Consider the following 14,968-nt stretch of genomic DNA (forward strand, 5'->3'; position numbering starts at 1 on the left):
TTTTTTTTTTCTACTCTGTGCTGTCCACACTTTATTCACCTTTCCAACCCAAGAGGTATGGTTCCCTTCCCTTGGGTCCTTCTTCTGTGTTCGGCTTCTCATCACGGTGCGAGCAGGTCTGCTTTGCAGCAGAAGGATATTTGCCTGATGCTCCGGCTTCCCTTGCCATCGCGTAGCTTCTGCAATGCCTCACGTCCCAGTTCAGCATCGCTGGTGCCCTCAGAGATGCGTCTCCTGGCTGGCCTCTGCATGCCCTTCTCTCTGTGCTGTGGTTCCGCCTGGCTGGTTTCTCGTCATTTTGCGAGCGGCTCTACCAAGCAGAAGAGTGCCTAACTTTCTGGCATCCCTTGCCGGCGCAAAGCTTCTCCATTGCCCCACAGCCCAGTTCAGCATTGCCGGTACCTTGGGGATGCGTCTCCTGGTCAGCCTCTGCCTTCTCTTCTCTCCCTGCCGTGGTTCCACCTTGCTCACCACTCTTCGGGTTCCCAGCCTGAGCTAGGAAGATTTCTCTAGTCTCGTCTGGCGTCTCTATGCTCAACTGCTGACAGCTTGGCTTTCGTTCCGCTTCCCGACCTGCGTCGGGTGAAGTGAATCTCCTTCCATCAGGATGCTTCCTGCTTGTAAACGTAGCACAACCTCCCGGACTCCCAAAACAACTAGAGCACGTCTCCAGGTCTATGCTCTATATTGCTCCCATGCTCTTCCTCATCTCTGCATCGTTGCAGAAGATGTTAGAAAGAGTTCTACTGTTTGTGTAAGGTGGTTGAACTGGGTCTACACCACAATAAGTCTTAAGTATGGGAGTTTGGGGGTGATGTCATTTTCTAAGTGTAATGGGGATGTCTCCGTTTTTATATTGGTCATCATGGGGCATTCTAATGCAAAACTACACTATGCCATTAAGGTCTGTGGCATTTAGAGGGTGCAGGGGGTCATCCGGTTCTATGGGAATGCCACCTCTCATCTGGCGACGCCTCTCCTGATCCACAAAGGGTGTCTCCTCCCATGCGGCCCTCCCTTGGAAGCCACCCCCAGGGTCAGGCAGCTTTTGCCTTTCCCTGGCCCCATGGGGAAGATACTTTCCCCAGGAAAGGACAGATGACATAGACAGATTCATTACATAGGGCAGACACGGCCAGAAGAGATGCATTGCGCATGTTGTAAACTATAGGTCAGGATAGGTTTCTACACAAGAGCATTATTACTGCCTATTAATACTTTATGGTCTTAGTATACTTGACTAGGTGGTGGGGAGTTTAAGTGCAACATCACATTTCCACTTTCTTTCCTTCTGTAGATAATGTGGAGATTAGCCCAGATGGCTCCATCATCACCATTATCAGAGCACGCCACAGCAACCAGGGGGCCTATCGCTGCATAGCTGCCAACGTCTACGGAGTAGCCCACAGCGTCGTCAATCTAATCGTACAAGGTGAGAGGACACTCTTTCCTATAAGTGATTTGGCATGTACGGACATCCTCATTGCAGCCAACCTATGCATATAGAATCACCTGGTTATAGTTCACATGGGATACATAACTGTGCTGATAATAGACCTTAGGCTCATCTGGGGCTTGATGTCATAGGAGTCAAGTACTTGGACAGGAAATTGTTTGCGATAAGGCAGTCATTCCTCATACGTTTAATATAGGTGATGTGTATCTGTACAAGAGGGGTAGATGAATTTGTGACGTATTAATGGACCATGTGAGGCCAAGTGCATGAGCCCCCAAACATGTGTGAATACATTCTTAAATGTTGGTGTACATTAAACTGTGAATGTAGTGTGTGTATATATGCAGATACATTAATTCCTATATATGACGGAGTGAATCTCCAGTTGTGTTAATACATTCCTGAACATGGCAGCAAATTATTCAGCATTCTGCCGATGCAATACTGCCGAATTGGGGCAGTAAGGTGTAATAAATACCTCCCAGCTTCTTGCTGGAGGATTTTCATTCACTTTGCCCCCAAACTCGTAGTTGGGCAGAGTGGTATTGCTGTGGAATATGGTATTACTGCTGCCTTTTACCACACTGCCAAACTCATAATGAGGCCCATAGTCTCGCCAATCTCAAATAAAGGTAATGCAAGCCGCGCCGTAAGGCACACTTCAGGAGGTGAGGTGTAAGTACAGTTAACGACACACAGAGAGCTAAGTAAGCGTTCCTCACAGAAGAATACAAATTTACTTTTTACTAGGCCTTTCACGCACTGAGCAGGTGAAACGTACGACAAGTATATATCGTGCAATATGTACACACACACACACACGCGCATGTGTTTGTATAATCAAAATTCTGCAGTCATGCATACCCACCCTAAACATAGATAACCGTCTGCCCAAATTTCACCTCCCATGCAATACACCCGAGTCCCATGAAAAATGTGGTCCTGCCATTCACATAACCTGACTCTTAGGAACCCTCTGACTCTTTGACCATTTGCACAGCACCCGTCCACGCTCATGAGAATTACAGGCTGCTGTTAGGGACCTAGCCTCCCCCTTCTACCTTTGTTATGGCTATAAATGCACACACATTTTACACCTCCTTTCATCACTTCTCAATCCTCTGATTACGGTCTTCCAAAGGGCATTCATCCTCACAGCTCTTTTAAGCCATACCAATAGACGTAGGCGTTATACAAATACCAAATAACACACATGCCATAATGCAGATTGATACTTGGTCCAGACTAAGGTCTCTCTAAGCCACATAGACGGTCTGCCTACTTCCAATCATCCAGGCATGCACACAGCAAGTTCAGAAAATTGGAGAGCTCTAAGAGTGACCTGTTCACATGTTCCCCATTACTTGTTAGTTTCATTGCTATGCATTATTCAATTGATGGAACTGTGTTGTAGGGTTAGTGTAGGTAATCTCACTTTGAGATTTCCAAGTGTTTGTGTCCGTATGCATACACATGCACACAGTAATTTTAAAGTGAGAATACCACAGGAAACGATGAAACTAACAAGTAAAGTGCAAATAACAGTGAATTAAAACCTAAAGAATATGCCTGGTTTATAGATATGTGGCAAATACCTAACTTTTTGTCATGATCTCTGCTTCCAAAAGGCCAGGACTTACCCAACTCCCTTGGAAGCAGACCCATAACCCAGGTTCCGAGTGCCAGCCAGTCCCAATTGGGACCTTTTGGACCCTGTCCTGGCGCCAGTGGCGCCAGGCTCATAAATATGCCCAGTCCCAGCGCTGCAAGCGCCGGGCTCATAATGCTTGGGTGGACTTACCTGCAGCAGACCATGCTGCTTACTTACCTGCCAGTTGAACCCCTGATCCTCTTCTGTTTGGGACTACGTTTCCTGTTGGGTGGGGCAGGAGCCACTCCCTAGGTTCAGAACACTGGAACTCTTCTGGAAAGCAGGAACTCTTTTCTTACATAGGCGTGGCTGTGGAAGGAGACACCTAAGCACTACAGGAGGCTATTTAAACCACACCCGATGGATGAATCTTGCTTTGCGTTATTCTGCATCCTCTGCAGCAGAACGCTCATCGTCTCTTCTGCATCTGATCCTGGGCCTAAAGGAAAAAGGCTTACCATCCTGAATCCAGTCTTCAGCAACATCTATAAAGACAAGAAAGAACAGGTTAGCACTACGGTCTTCAGTGACAGCGCATCTCTTACCTGGTCCATCGGCTGTCATCAACGCCTCGCGCAGCATTCCTGCATCTGAAAGACAAAGGCTTACCTACTCTTCACGCGCTCCGGAGGTCATCACACTGCATTCCGGCATCTGAAAGACAAAAGCTTACCAACTCTTCGCACGCTCCGGAGGCCTTCGGCGCTGCATCCCGCATCTGTAAGACAAAAGAAGGTGCGTTTAAAGACATTGGGTAACGTTCAATATTCACGTGCCATTACTCCATCCACGCCGAACTCAGTGGGCATTCCGGCATCCTTCAGCAGCTCCGAACTGGTACCTGCAAAATAAAAGGACAGTTAGTGCGCATCGTGAAGCAAGCAACAAGCGCTTACTTACGCGCTTCCAGGCGCTTCTATTCCGCATACGGGTCCATCCTCAACTCACTTCAGCCAGTCAACCGCCATCGCCGGAACCCTGCAAAATAAGAGACAGCATTACAAAAGATTTTTAAAGACATTTGAAATATTCGGAACTCACCGTTCGTGAAGTAAACGACGGACAGCAGTCCTCTGAAGTCAAGAGGCCTGCGCTACCTATCCAGTGAAGAAACTGGTTACAGCACCCTGCCCCGAGGCAAATGGAGAGCTCGGCGTTCACTTACCTAAGGTGAGAGCGTTAACCTTTGGGGTTCTACAGGAGAGGAGAAAAGGAAAGAGATAGGGACACCCCAATAACCCCAGTTCATTAATCCCATATTTTCTATCTGCAGACTTCTTACTCTTCGAGTCAGGCATACAGTGCACAGAGGTCCAGCCCAAAGAGCCAACCGGGTGGTGCACATCAGTTTTGAAGATACGGTAGTCGCCCAGTCAAGACCGGCGCCTCTGCGAGAATCAAGTGAGCGTTACACTTTTGTAGTACTTTCCCAAGTACCTGGGAGAGGCATTAGAAGTCTCAAGAATTCTCCTGTACAAGCGTTGGGAAAAGATTAACTTTAAGAGCACCTTTAGATGTAACGCCCAAAGCTTTTAGGTGCAACTCTCAATCCCACCACACAAGGCATTATCCTGGATCCTTGGCTAGAATTCCACTGATCACAACGTGGCAAGAGTCTGTTAGGGAGGGGACTTTGCACCCACACAATCCCTATGGCGGGAGGAAGACGCAAACGGGTAGGTACAGTTGCACCCCATACTACAATATTCCAAGTATCCACCCCTGGTGTGCTCAGGCTGAGCACACTACCTCTGCCATTGGAAGTCCAGGGGGTTGCAGGTGCAGTAGCTGAACATTGTCTGGGTAGGGTCCCGTTAGTCGGCCTGTCTGATCGGCAGTTCAGATAAACCTGCAGCTGGATAGACTAGACATTTCAAAACAGCAATCCACATTTACTCCCACCATGAGAATGGACTTCCAGGACATGACTCTCTGAGGGCACAGGACTGATTATTCCCACCAGACCTGGGGTTGAAGCAATAGCGCAGGTTTTCTGTGGTTACAGCACGAGCAGCAGGGCTTCACCGGTAGATGACTTGGGCAGTGCTGGTACCTGGTAACAACACTTTCAGATCTTTGACACAGAACCCTTTTTCTCTCTTTAAATTCTTGGCTCCAGAAGACAACATAGGGTAAAGCTGCAGGGCTCCTTCTAATCCAATGTTTGGGCAGGTGGTTGCCTCTGCCCACAAATTGTCAAGGATCTGCACCATTCCAACAGGTAAGGGCTATCCAGTCTGTGACGAATCCCGAGATGTTGTCACTTCTCCCCTTCCCATGAGGCCAGGGAGATGTCACTACCCGATAGTCACTCTGGGGGGTGGCACTCTACAGGAGGATCTCATGGGGAGTGACTCCCCCAATGGGAATCAGGGAGGAGACCTCTGGAGAACGCAGTAGAACAACCCTCACTCCACATCTTACACACCTCCTTACACTAGGAACCCCACTGACCTATCTACTACTCCCATGTATGTCTGTAGGCGACAAGCCTAACACCCACTGAGACGAAGACGAGTAGAGATTATCTGGTGAGCACTCCCTTGACACATACTGAGACGATGAGGAGGAGGTGTGGAGCCATGCAGAGCCATAGTAAGAACTGGGTTAAAAGTTCTATTCGTTTTTGTCTACGCATCATAAAAATCAAGGAAGGACTACTAGAAAGGGAGAAGCAGCCAACCGGATTGCAAGACAGTGAAGCCCGGGAAGTTGGAAGGAGATGCTGAGCAGAACCGAGAGCAGTCAGCTCCCTGGTTCAGGAAAGCCATCAATCTTCCTTTTCCGAGCAGGACATTGGCAAACAGGGACCTGTAGGTGGGAAGCCAAAAAGAAGCCTTACGTCCCAGTGCAGGGCAACCGGTCTGCAAGGGGAAGGAACACAAATGCGGAGACGCACATGCAACTGAGATACTGAGAGAAGGACCCCAGGAAGAACCGGCCATGCACCCAAAGGAAAACAAAGGTAACAGAAGCTGCACAGTGACCGGTCCGGGCTGGAAACCACAGGGGAACAAGACCCTGTATCAGAACAACGAGTGGGGAAATCTTCCTCATCACAGTACTTGGCAGGCGAGTAGACAAAGTCTGGGAGAAGTAGGAAGAAGAGAGAGAGAGGAAGGGTCTGGTACTGAAACGCTAGCCTGCAAGGGGAAGATGGATGTCATCTTCTTCGTGGCAGTACCTGGTCGGAGGGTGAACCAGGTCTGCCAAAACTGAAGAATCGAGAGAACACACTCACTAAACCCAGACACGGGTTTCGAGTGTGACCGTGCTCTTCCTCTGAGGCTTGTATCTGTGTTGGATCTGGTAAGAATGATCCCCTTCCTTTCCATTCTCAGCAGACGAGCCGACCACCAAGGTACTTTCCACAATCGCGATGAATTAAAGTTCCAAACAATTAGATTGGCTATCAGCACTTCTCTTTTATACAATCCAACCACAGATCTTACCAGATCCAACACAGATCCAAGCCTCAGAAGATGATCACAGTCACGCTCGAAACACGCCAGGCTGCATATGTTTCAATTAAACACTTTCTGCAACTCAAGCAGTTTAAAAACTTCACTTTTGGCACGGAGTGACTGGAAACTGTCCTGTTATTTACCAAATCTGTGGGTTACTTGGGCAACGTACCCACAAGCCTCTGTCACTCTTGTTAATTACAATTGCAAGCACAGTGGACCCAATTGGACTTTTTTGCCACTTGTTTTGTCATATGTTGTGGTTGACTAAATCAAAGGCTGTAGAGAGGTCTAGTAGAAGCAGTAGGGCGGGTTTCCCTTCATCCCTAATCTCATCCAGCTGGTTCTTGAGGTCTAGGAGAGCTGACTCTATTCCATGACCTGGGCGGAAGCCCGACTGGCTGACTCCTAGGATATGGTTAGATTCTAGATGATGTTGGATCTGAACATATGCTGCTTTCTAAAGTATTTTCAATAAGAAGGGGGCTGTGGTGATGGGCCGGTAATTGTTAGGACTAGTCGGGTCAAGAGCAGTTTTTTTTTAGGAGCGGGAAGAGTCCACGCTTCCTTAAGGCTGGATGGTATGGAGCCTGCAGAGAAGGAGGCGTTGATGAACGCTGTGATAAGCGGTGCCAAAGCTTTAGCACATTCTTTGATGAGTGGGGCTGGGCCGACGTCACCTTTGCATCTAGATGGCTTGAGGTTTTTTAGAATAGATAAGGTGTCCTCAGTCGTGATATGGTTGAAGGTAAACTGAGGGATTCATGGGATTTTGGAGGGTATCGTGTGGATGGCTGAGGTCTGGGGAGGATTGGGCAAGGCGGGAGTGTTTGTCGAGGATTCTTTTATGCAGCATGTTAATTTTCAGTAGCATAGCGTTCTGAATGGTGGAGCACCAAGTCTGGTCTTTAATTAGGGAAGAAACTGGGGGGACAAAGGCTTCCAGTTCTCTGATGATTGCAAATACTTCTCTGGTGTCTGAGTTGGCATTAGCTATTCTACTATTAAAGGTGGTGGCTTTGGCGAGGATAATGGCTTGTTTGTATTGTTTGGACAAGCTAGTGAATTTCGGTTTGCCGGCAGCACAGAGGTTGTTTTTCCAATCAGTTTCTGCAAGTCTTTTTTTAGATGTAAGATCAGATAACTCTTGGGTGTTCTAGGAGTTGCTGTGAGCTGCAGACCTGGCTTTTTGGGGGCGGGTGGGGCAATGATGTTGATGGCTTGGTCAAGGTTTTAGTGTAGAGATCAACTAGAATCTCCAGATCCGACGAGTCCTCAGAAGGCCATCTTTACTCTGCTTTCTGAAGCTGCGAGCCATGGTTGGTGGCAGTCGCTTGGTGGGTGGTTTGGACTGTTAGACAATTGGGAGTATGGAGGTGATGATATGGTGGCCTAACCACGGACAGTGAGAGTTGGATATAATGGAAATGTGGCAGTTGAGGTCTGATAGCCAGTCCAAGGTACAGCCTTTGATGTGAGTGGGGTTATGGATGTGCTGATGGAAACCAAGAGCCGCTAGTGAGGTGGCTTGTAGGTCAGAGTTGTCATTGAGGCCAAGATTAAGATCTCCCATGAGTGTCACTTGCGAGGAGAGCTTTAGGTTGTGACTTAAGGTAAGAAGTAGGTGGTCTTCAAAGGTCAGGATGGGTCCAGGTGGGCCATAGACCAGATGGACTGTAATCGTGTTGGTAGGAGAACAGGACAGTTTTAGGGAGAGGATGTTACAGTAGTCTTTGAGCACGGTGTTGAGTTGTCTAATGTGGAAGTGATCCTTTTATTATGAGGGCAACTCCATCCGCTCTAGAACTCTGCCTGTCCTTTCTGAAGATGGTGAAGCCAGGTGGGACAGCGAGGGATAAGGTAGGGCCTGGTGCTTCATGTAGCCAAGTTTCAGTGATAGCTAGAGCATGAAGATTGCCTATTGGTCATGGATGTCGAGGGCGTGCGCAGGCAGCGAGCGGCATTTCTCATGGCTAGGTTGAGAGCAGGACCCAGTGGTTCACCCGAGGGTTTGTTTAATCCTACCTCTACAGTAAGAGAGTTTCTCAAGGTGGAGGTATTAGGAGCCAAACTTGTGGGGGAACTAGCGGGGTAACCGTTTTGATTATCTGTTACACTGTCATACTGGAGGGTGGGTGAGGCAGTATTTAAAGGCAAGTTCCGGGACTTTTTTTTTATTGTCCCTACGGTTCGGCCATGTGTTTTTAAGCATAAATCGGTAGATCGTAGAAAACTTTCCTATGGACCTTACCCGACTTTTCGTCCATTAACGCACTCGAAATCAGCCGCCATTTTGTGATAATCCTATCATTTCCCCCCATCGACCTGGCTCACCTGCGTTTGCGGCACTAAATCATATCCCCCGCCCCTGAAACAGACTTTATCAAAACATTCATATTCCCCGCCTCTATCCGTGACGTGACTGTGCTGCGTAGGCAAACACGCCCAGGCGTCTTCTACGCGACTCCACACAGAACCCGGAAACCAACACAGATCAGCTCACAACACAGCGCGCCACAATTCGGAATATGAAACTGTACTTTTAAATCAAACCGCAAGATTGTAAATTTGGTAAAGTACATTTATTTGACATCAAATGTTTAGAGAATATTCAGCAATTTGCATTTTTCTTTGCTCTCGATCCAAAATAGTTCATCTTGAGGCAAGCAATGTTCGTGTGCAGTACACAGGGTGTTGGTTTACGATAAAATAAGCTCTTCGGTCGCACTGATAATCGCATGGCTGTTCCAACAACGAGGCACTAGGCCACCACAACGGTATGTATGTTGCATCTAGCCATTAGTACCGCGTAAGGGCATACTTGTACTTGGCGATCGTCCCATAAAATGGTCAGGGTGGTAACGTTGTTCACGCGGAGAAGCAACTGGCGGTTGTAAAAGCCATCCGCCGGTGTCTGGTACTCGTGACACATACAATAATGAAGGATGTACCTGTTTTAAAAACATAAAAAATGAAATTAGTCTCACCATCAGATCTTTATTAAAATTATTCATTTTATATATTGGGTCGGGAAATTATTTCATAGCTAGGACAGTGCAACTGGGTATTATACGTCATTTCCAGTAACCCACCCCCTCTCCTCCGCCTTTTTCAGAGCCGCCTGAGCGCCAGTGGACCACTTCGTCACTGATATGATATAATATGGCATTTGCAACGCGCCTATACACAAGTGTTTCAAGGCGTGGCGAGGCAGGGAGGGGGGGGGAACAAGGAGAAGACAGACAACGATCCTACTAGGCCAGGTGTCATTCAGATCGCGCAAGTGCACGGGTAGGGGGAAGGTAAAAGTGCAAGGGGAAGGGGAGGGTGGAAGTGGAGTACAAGGTAAGAAGCATAAAATAATAAATACATAGGGCCAGCTGGTGGCGAGTGCAAGGTAAGTGCAGAACAAGTGCTGGGAAGGGGGGGCTGTAGGATACTGAGACAGTCCCCCAGTGCAGGGGTTGACAGGGAGGCAGTGCAGGTGGAGAGTGGAAGGGCCCAGGACCGAGGTCGCAGACAGTGGACCAGTTGTAGCAGGGGAGAGGGAGAGAGAAAGCAGAAGCAAAGAGGAAGGTTTTGAGGTGCTTCCGTAAAAGGAGATGGTTCTCCTCAAGATAGTGCGCGGTACAAAACAATATGCCACATAGAAGGAACAAGTACAACTTAACCCGTCTTTAAAGCTACTGTATAGTAATTAAATTGCGGTATAAACTCATCTAAAGAGTTACTTACATTATATTTGCATTTTCCATTGTGTCTGTGCTTAGGTACCACTCCTTCTATGCCGACGTTATTTCTTCTAATGAACGAACATTAAATGGCTTTCGTTTCTGAAATTATATTCATTATCGTTTACGTTATTGCACCACACCCCCAAAAAGAAGTCTTTCGGGATGGTCCCGGCCTGTCAAGGTCAAATAACAATAGAACCTTATACTGAGTCGTGGGCCATTCCGGCACCCGAGCAAAAAATCAAAGCAGCTGACCTTCACTTTGAACGAGCACACATTCCTAGTTAGCTACATTCAGTGTAAGGCCATCTCACAGGACTTAAAATTTACACTCCATCTTTGCATTTTGTCTGCGTGCATTTGCAGCCCCAGAGAACCATAAATACGGAGACATTCTATATTTTTTGAAAAATGATTTATATTACTGTTTGGTTTAATTTAATGCGCAAATGAACAAGGTTGGATAGACACATTGCATGTACACTGAGCAATCACTTTTATTTACACAATACATAGCTACACATATTCAATGGGCCTGCGACATGAGGAGACTCCAGAGCAAAGTCACAGGTGACACCCGGGTGGTTCGCACAACTGCACGGTGAAGGGAGGGGCAACGGTGGAGAGACACATTGCATGTACACTGAGCAATCACTTTTATTTACACATTACATAGATACACATATTCAATGGGCCTGCAACATGAGGAGACTCGAGAGAACAGACAATCAAATTACAATCATTTAAACCGTGATGTGTATTTCTCAATGAGCTCTGCTTTAGGTGGACATGGAACAGAGGCAATGTTGGGTGGCAATGCAGTTGTCCCCTGCACAGGTTCGTTCACAACTCCATGTATGTGCCTATCTAGGACATCAACAATAAGTCTCTCAATAAACTCATATTGCATATCCTGAAACACTGGTTTGATCACCCATTGTTTACTTCTTTTAGTGAAGGCCTTATTGTAGCGAAGCGTCCCTAAAGTTCCGGTCGTCCTACTTTGTTGACGGCCAACATTATGGTTATGTGCCAAGACCGCTAGAAGAGTCCGATTTATCATGCCCTCCATGCCAAAATGCAATCGTTTTGGCCTGTACTTTAGGCACATATTGTGGAACACCTCCAAATCTCCTGTGTGGCAGAATTCCGTGAGTCCCCTCAAATCTCTTGTTATAGTTTTATCAAATACAATCTTTTCAATGGCTTTGTGAGTGGGTGATGAAGGAATCAACCACTTCTTCTTCCGTGCCTCCTCTGTGGACAAATGGCCATGTTCACAATTGTGGAAATGTTGGTTTGTGGTCCAGCGGTGAATGTTGCTACAGTGTAGCATTACTGACTGCCATTTTTCCAGTAGAATTTCCAACGACCCTCCACATGTTTTTGAGCTCCACCAAAGATGGTTGCTGATTGACTTGGACCACTGTGAAATACCTTGTATATCTTTTTTTTTTACCTGCAGCCGACATTTTTTTTGTTGATTGTTTTTGCAAGATGCCATACGTCAAATTGGTGATTTATATTTTTGTACTCTTCTCTCATTGTCTTGGCAATTGAAACGTGTCTGTCCGTGGCTATCAGGTCGATCACCATTCCCCGCGATTGTAGTTCTTGCAATGATGCTACAAAGCCAACTTTCTCCATGGCCACTGAGGATGTACTTTGTGACACCTGCACGACCACCGAACTCACAATTTTCTTACTTTCCATGTCCTGAAAGTGGTAGGTGCAGTACTTGGCTGAAAATCCTGGGCTGTCGCACTGTCCATCACCGGCTAGCCTGAACCGTTTTGTACTATCAATAGACATTTTTTCCATTCTCCAAGCCTCGCTAATGGCTGGAAATAGATAATCGATTTGGTATTTGTAGAACTGAGTTTTCGCAATCAAATGGATTCCCACAAACTGAAAGAAATACTCTAACTTTTTAAAACTTGAACCACTAAAAAGTGCGGCCGCTGCACAAAGTAGATTGCCTGCTGGCAGTTGCCCCAGCATGGGTTGTGCAGACCATGAGAAAGGATGATATTTTGTACAGGTGGCATGTATTTTAAGGTTAGTGCCTCGAATTGCACGAGTCACATTAATCAATGGCTCCCCACATACTTCCCCACCAACCGAATGCCCACATTTCATCCTAATAATAATATCAATCAAACAACTATCGAATACAATGAATTTGGCCTCTTTCCTTATACTGTCACTCTGCATCCCAGCTGGTTCGGCCTGTAACGTTGAGGACATGTCACTCACATGAAAGGTAGAATCTCTGATATCGTCTTCCGCTATGTTCAGTGATATTGATGGTGTTTCATTGTCGTCCACTTCATTCTCTTCCATTGCAACATCTGTTCCTTCTCCGGCGATGGGTGAATAAAACAATTTCTTCAACTTTCTCGCGGTCTTAGTTTTTGCGGGTGTGGATTCTGTGAATTGATCTCCGACTGCATCCGAACTACCAGGAGGACATTCACTATCAATGGCTGGTGGTGGTATAGCTCCGTTGTCAATCACTTCATATTCTTCCCATTGGCACGATGCATCTCCAGTCTCAAGTCCCTGCCAAAAGGTTTGACAAGCAACATCTCTCGTTCGCTTCACTGTCTGTGTAGATCTAGTTCGTACACCCACTCGCAACTAGAGGACAGATTGGAAAAGGGATGTTCAGTTCAAACACAACTTACAGTATTGAACTATTAACAGTGAAAAACAACATAATATAGTGACCATGACACTAACCTTCTTTTGCTTTCTTTTCTTTGAAACTTTCTTGCCTCGAACTTCAACATCAGGACGCTGTTGCTCCGACTCGTGTGTGCATGTCTCCACTTCCTCTTGCGCTGCAACGACTATATTTTCATGATAAGGACATCCATCACGCACGGACGCTCCATCGACTCCCTGAAACATAGAACTTTCATTAGTATGTATAATAATATTGAAAACACAAAATGTACTTGGGGACCAATACCCACGTACATCTCAATAGCAAAACACGAATGAACGCATTGTGTAGAACATTCAAACGACAATTATTCACGCATTGTTGATCTAGTTAGATGGAACTGTCAAGATCCATACCTCGGGCTCCGCATAGACTTCCATTGATGATATTATTGAAGATGACGCTTCAGCAACTCCCTGAAACACAGTAATTGCATTAGTATGGTTTTCTATTTTGTTAAAAAGAACATAAACTTTGTGCAGGCGTCAACGGCTCATCTAAATAGACCTGCACAAATGATCAGTTGTCTAAAATAAGTAATGGATATCTAAATATGATTCGATTTGCTCGATCGTTGGAAGTGTCACCACCCAGAGATCTGCATCAACTACTAGGGGTGATGTTCTTGTAGAACATTGCGCCGACCCGTAACTGCATGCTCCCCCTTCTTCTTGGACTAATGCTCCATCGACTCCCTGAAACATAGGACTTTCATTAGTAATGAACACAATATTGAAAAAAGAAGACACAGAGGAGGGTGACGACAGAAGGACATATCAATGGCTAAAAACGAAAGAAACATTGTGTGTAACAATCACGCTACAAGAATGCAAGATCTGATGATCTCCATCGATGGAACTGTCCGGAAACGTACCTCGAGCATCTGAGTGACATCAACGGTTGTCGTCAATGCGTTGGACTCCCCAGCATCTCCCTGAAAGACAGTACTTGCATTATTTTGGATAACAATAATTATAACTGAAAACAAAGACTAGAGGACGAGTACTAGGGTGTACCATTAGGTGAAATAATTACACGATAAATTAAAACTATTGATTTACATGCCTAAAACAAGTCAGTGGCAGAATAGCTAAGTAAGATTACCCGATAGGCGCTTGAAGTGGCTGATGACTGCAATAACGACACGGATGGAGAATCTTCCGCCTTCATATTGAGTGGATACATAAATGGGGAAATTATTGTTAGCTAATGCTACACACTACCGCAAGGCCGAGAGCTAAATCCGTAAACTTGACTCACCAGTGGAGGGATGTGGACGAATAGAGTGGGAATAGCGGTTGAGAGCAATTTTCGCTTCGCTCGCGGTGTGTTCTTCTTTATTAGCAATGATGTGGAGTACATGTCTGAGCTAAAGTGCCTGCTGCAGATGCGGTATCGATCACCCCTCTTGTCCGCAAAGACTTCTAGGACTCTACTTTCAAGCTCAGACGGTGGATATCCGCAATATCGGACCCATTCTCTTATCTGATCTATTGTCTTAGGGAAAACATACATTATAGTACCTTCAGATTTTTTATGGGTCTTCGAAGGGCAACCGCCAATGGAACAGGCAGGCATTGTGGAAAGTTCTGAAAAGTAAAGATCAACAATTCTCTATGAATACCAATGTGTTAAAAAATTAAATGACACATAAAAGGTTCAATGCAAGGTTCGTTTTGGTTCTTGGAACTACACGTTATTCACATGCGGATAAGTATTTGAATAACTTTAAAAAAATAGAAAAATAATTTGACTAAACTCAGAACATGTGACTAGTGCCTTGCATGTACTGTCTTGAACGAAAAGAAAACACGGATGCAATTTGATGACTACTAGCAAATAGATATAAATTAAAAAATTGGACGCAAAATGATTATGGTACATGGCCTTACCTTGACGAACAAACAGTTAGATGCAGGGATCAGAGTAGTTTCT

At 46.0% G+C, this 14,968-nt stretch overlaps 1 protein-coding gene across 7 annotated transcripts in view; it reads left to right on the forward strand.

The window, feature by feature from the left end:
* HSPG2 (heparan sulfate proteoglycan 2) overlaps positions 1-14,968 on the forward strand; it is a 1,237,996-nt gene that overhangs the window by 970,199 nt on the left and 252,829 nt on the right. For all 7 annotated transcript variants that reach the window (XM_069610942.1, XM_069610946.1, XM_069610944.1 and 4 more), the window contains one exon: positions 1,298-1,432. In XM_069610942.1, coding sequence (XP_069467043.1) covers positions 1,298-1,432 — 135 coding nt within the window. The remainder of the gene's footprint in view (positions 1-1,297; positions 1,433-14,968) is intronic.

The sequence above is a fragment of the Ambystoma mexicanum genome, chromosome 8 (assembly GCF_040938575.1).
Source record: "Ambystoma mexicanum isolate Mex_15411 chromosome 8, UKY_AmexF1_1, whole genome shotgun sequence".
NCBI lineage: Eukaryota > Metazoa > Chordata > Amphibia > Caudata > Ambystomatidae > Ambystoma > Ambystoma mexicanum.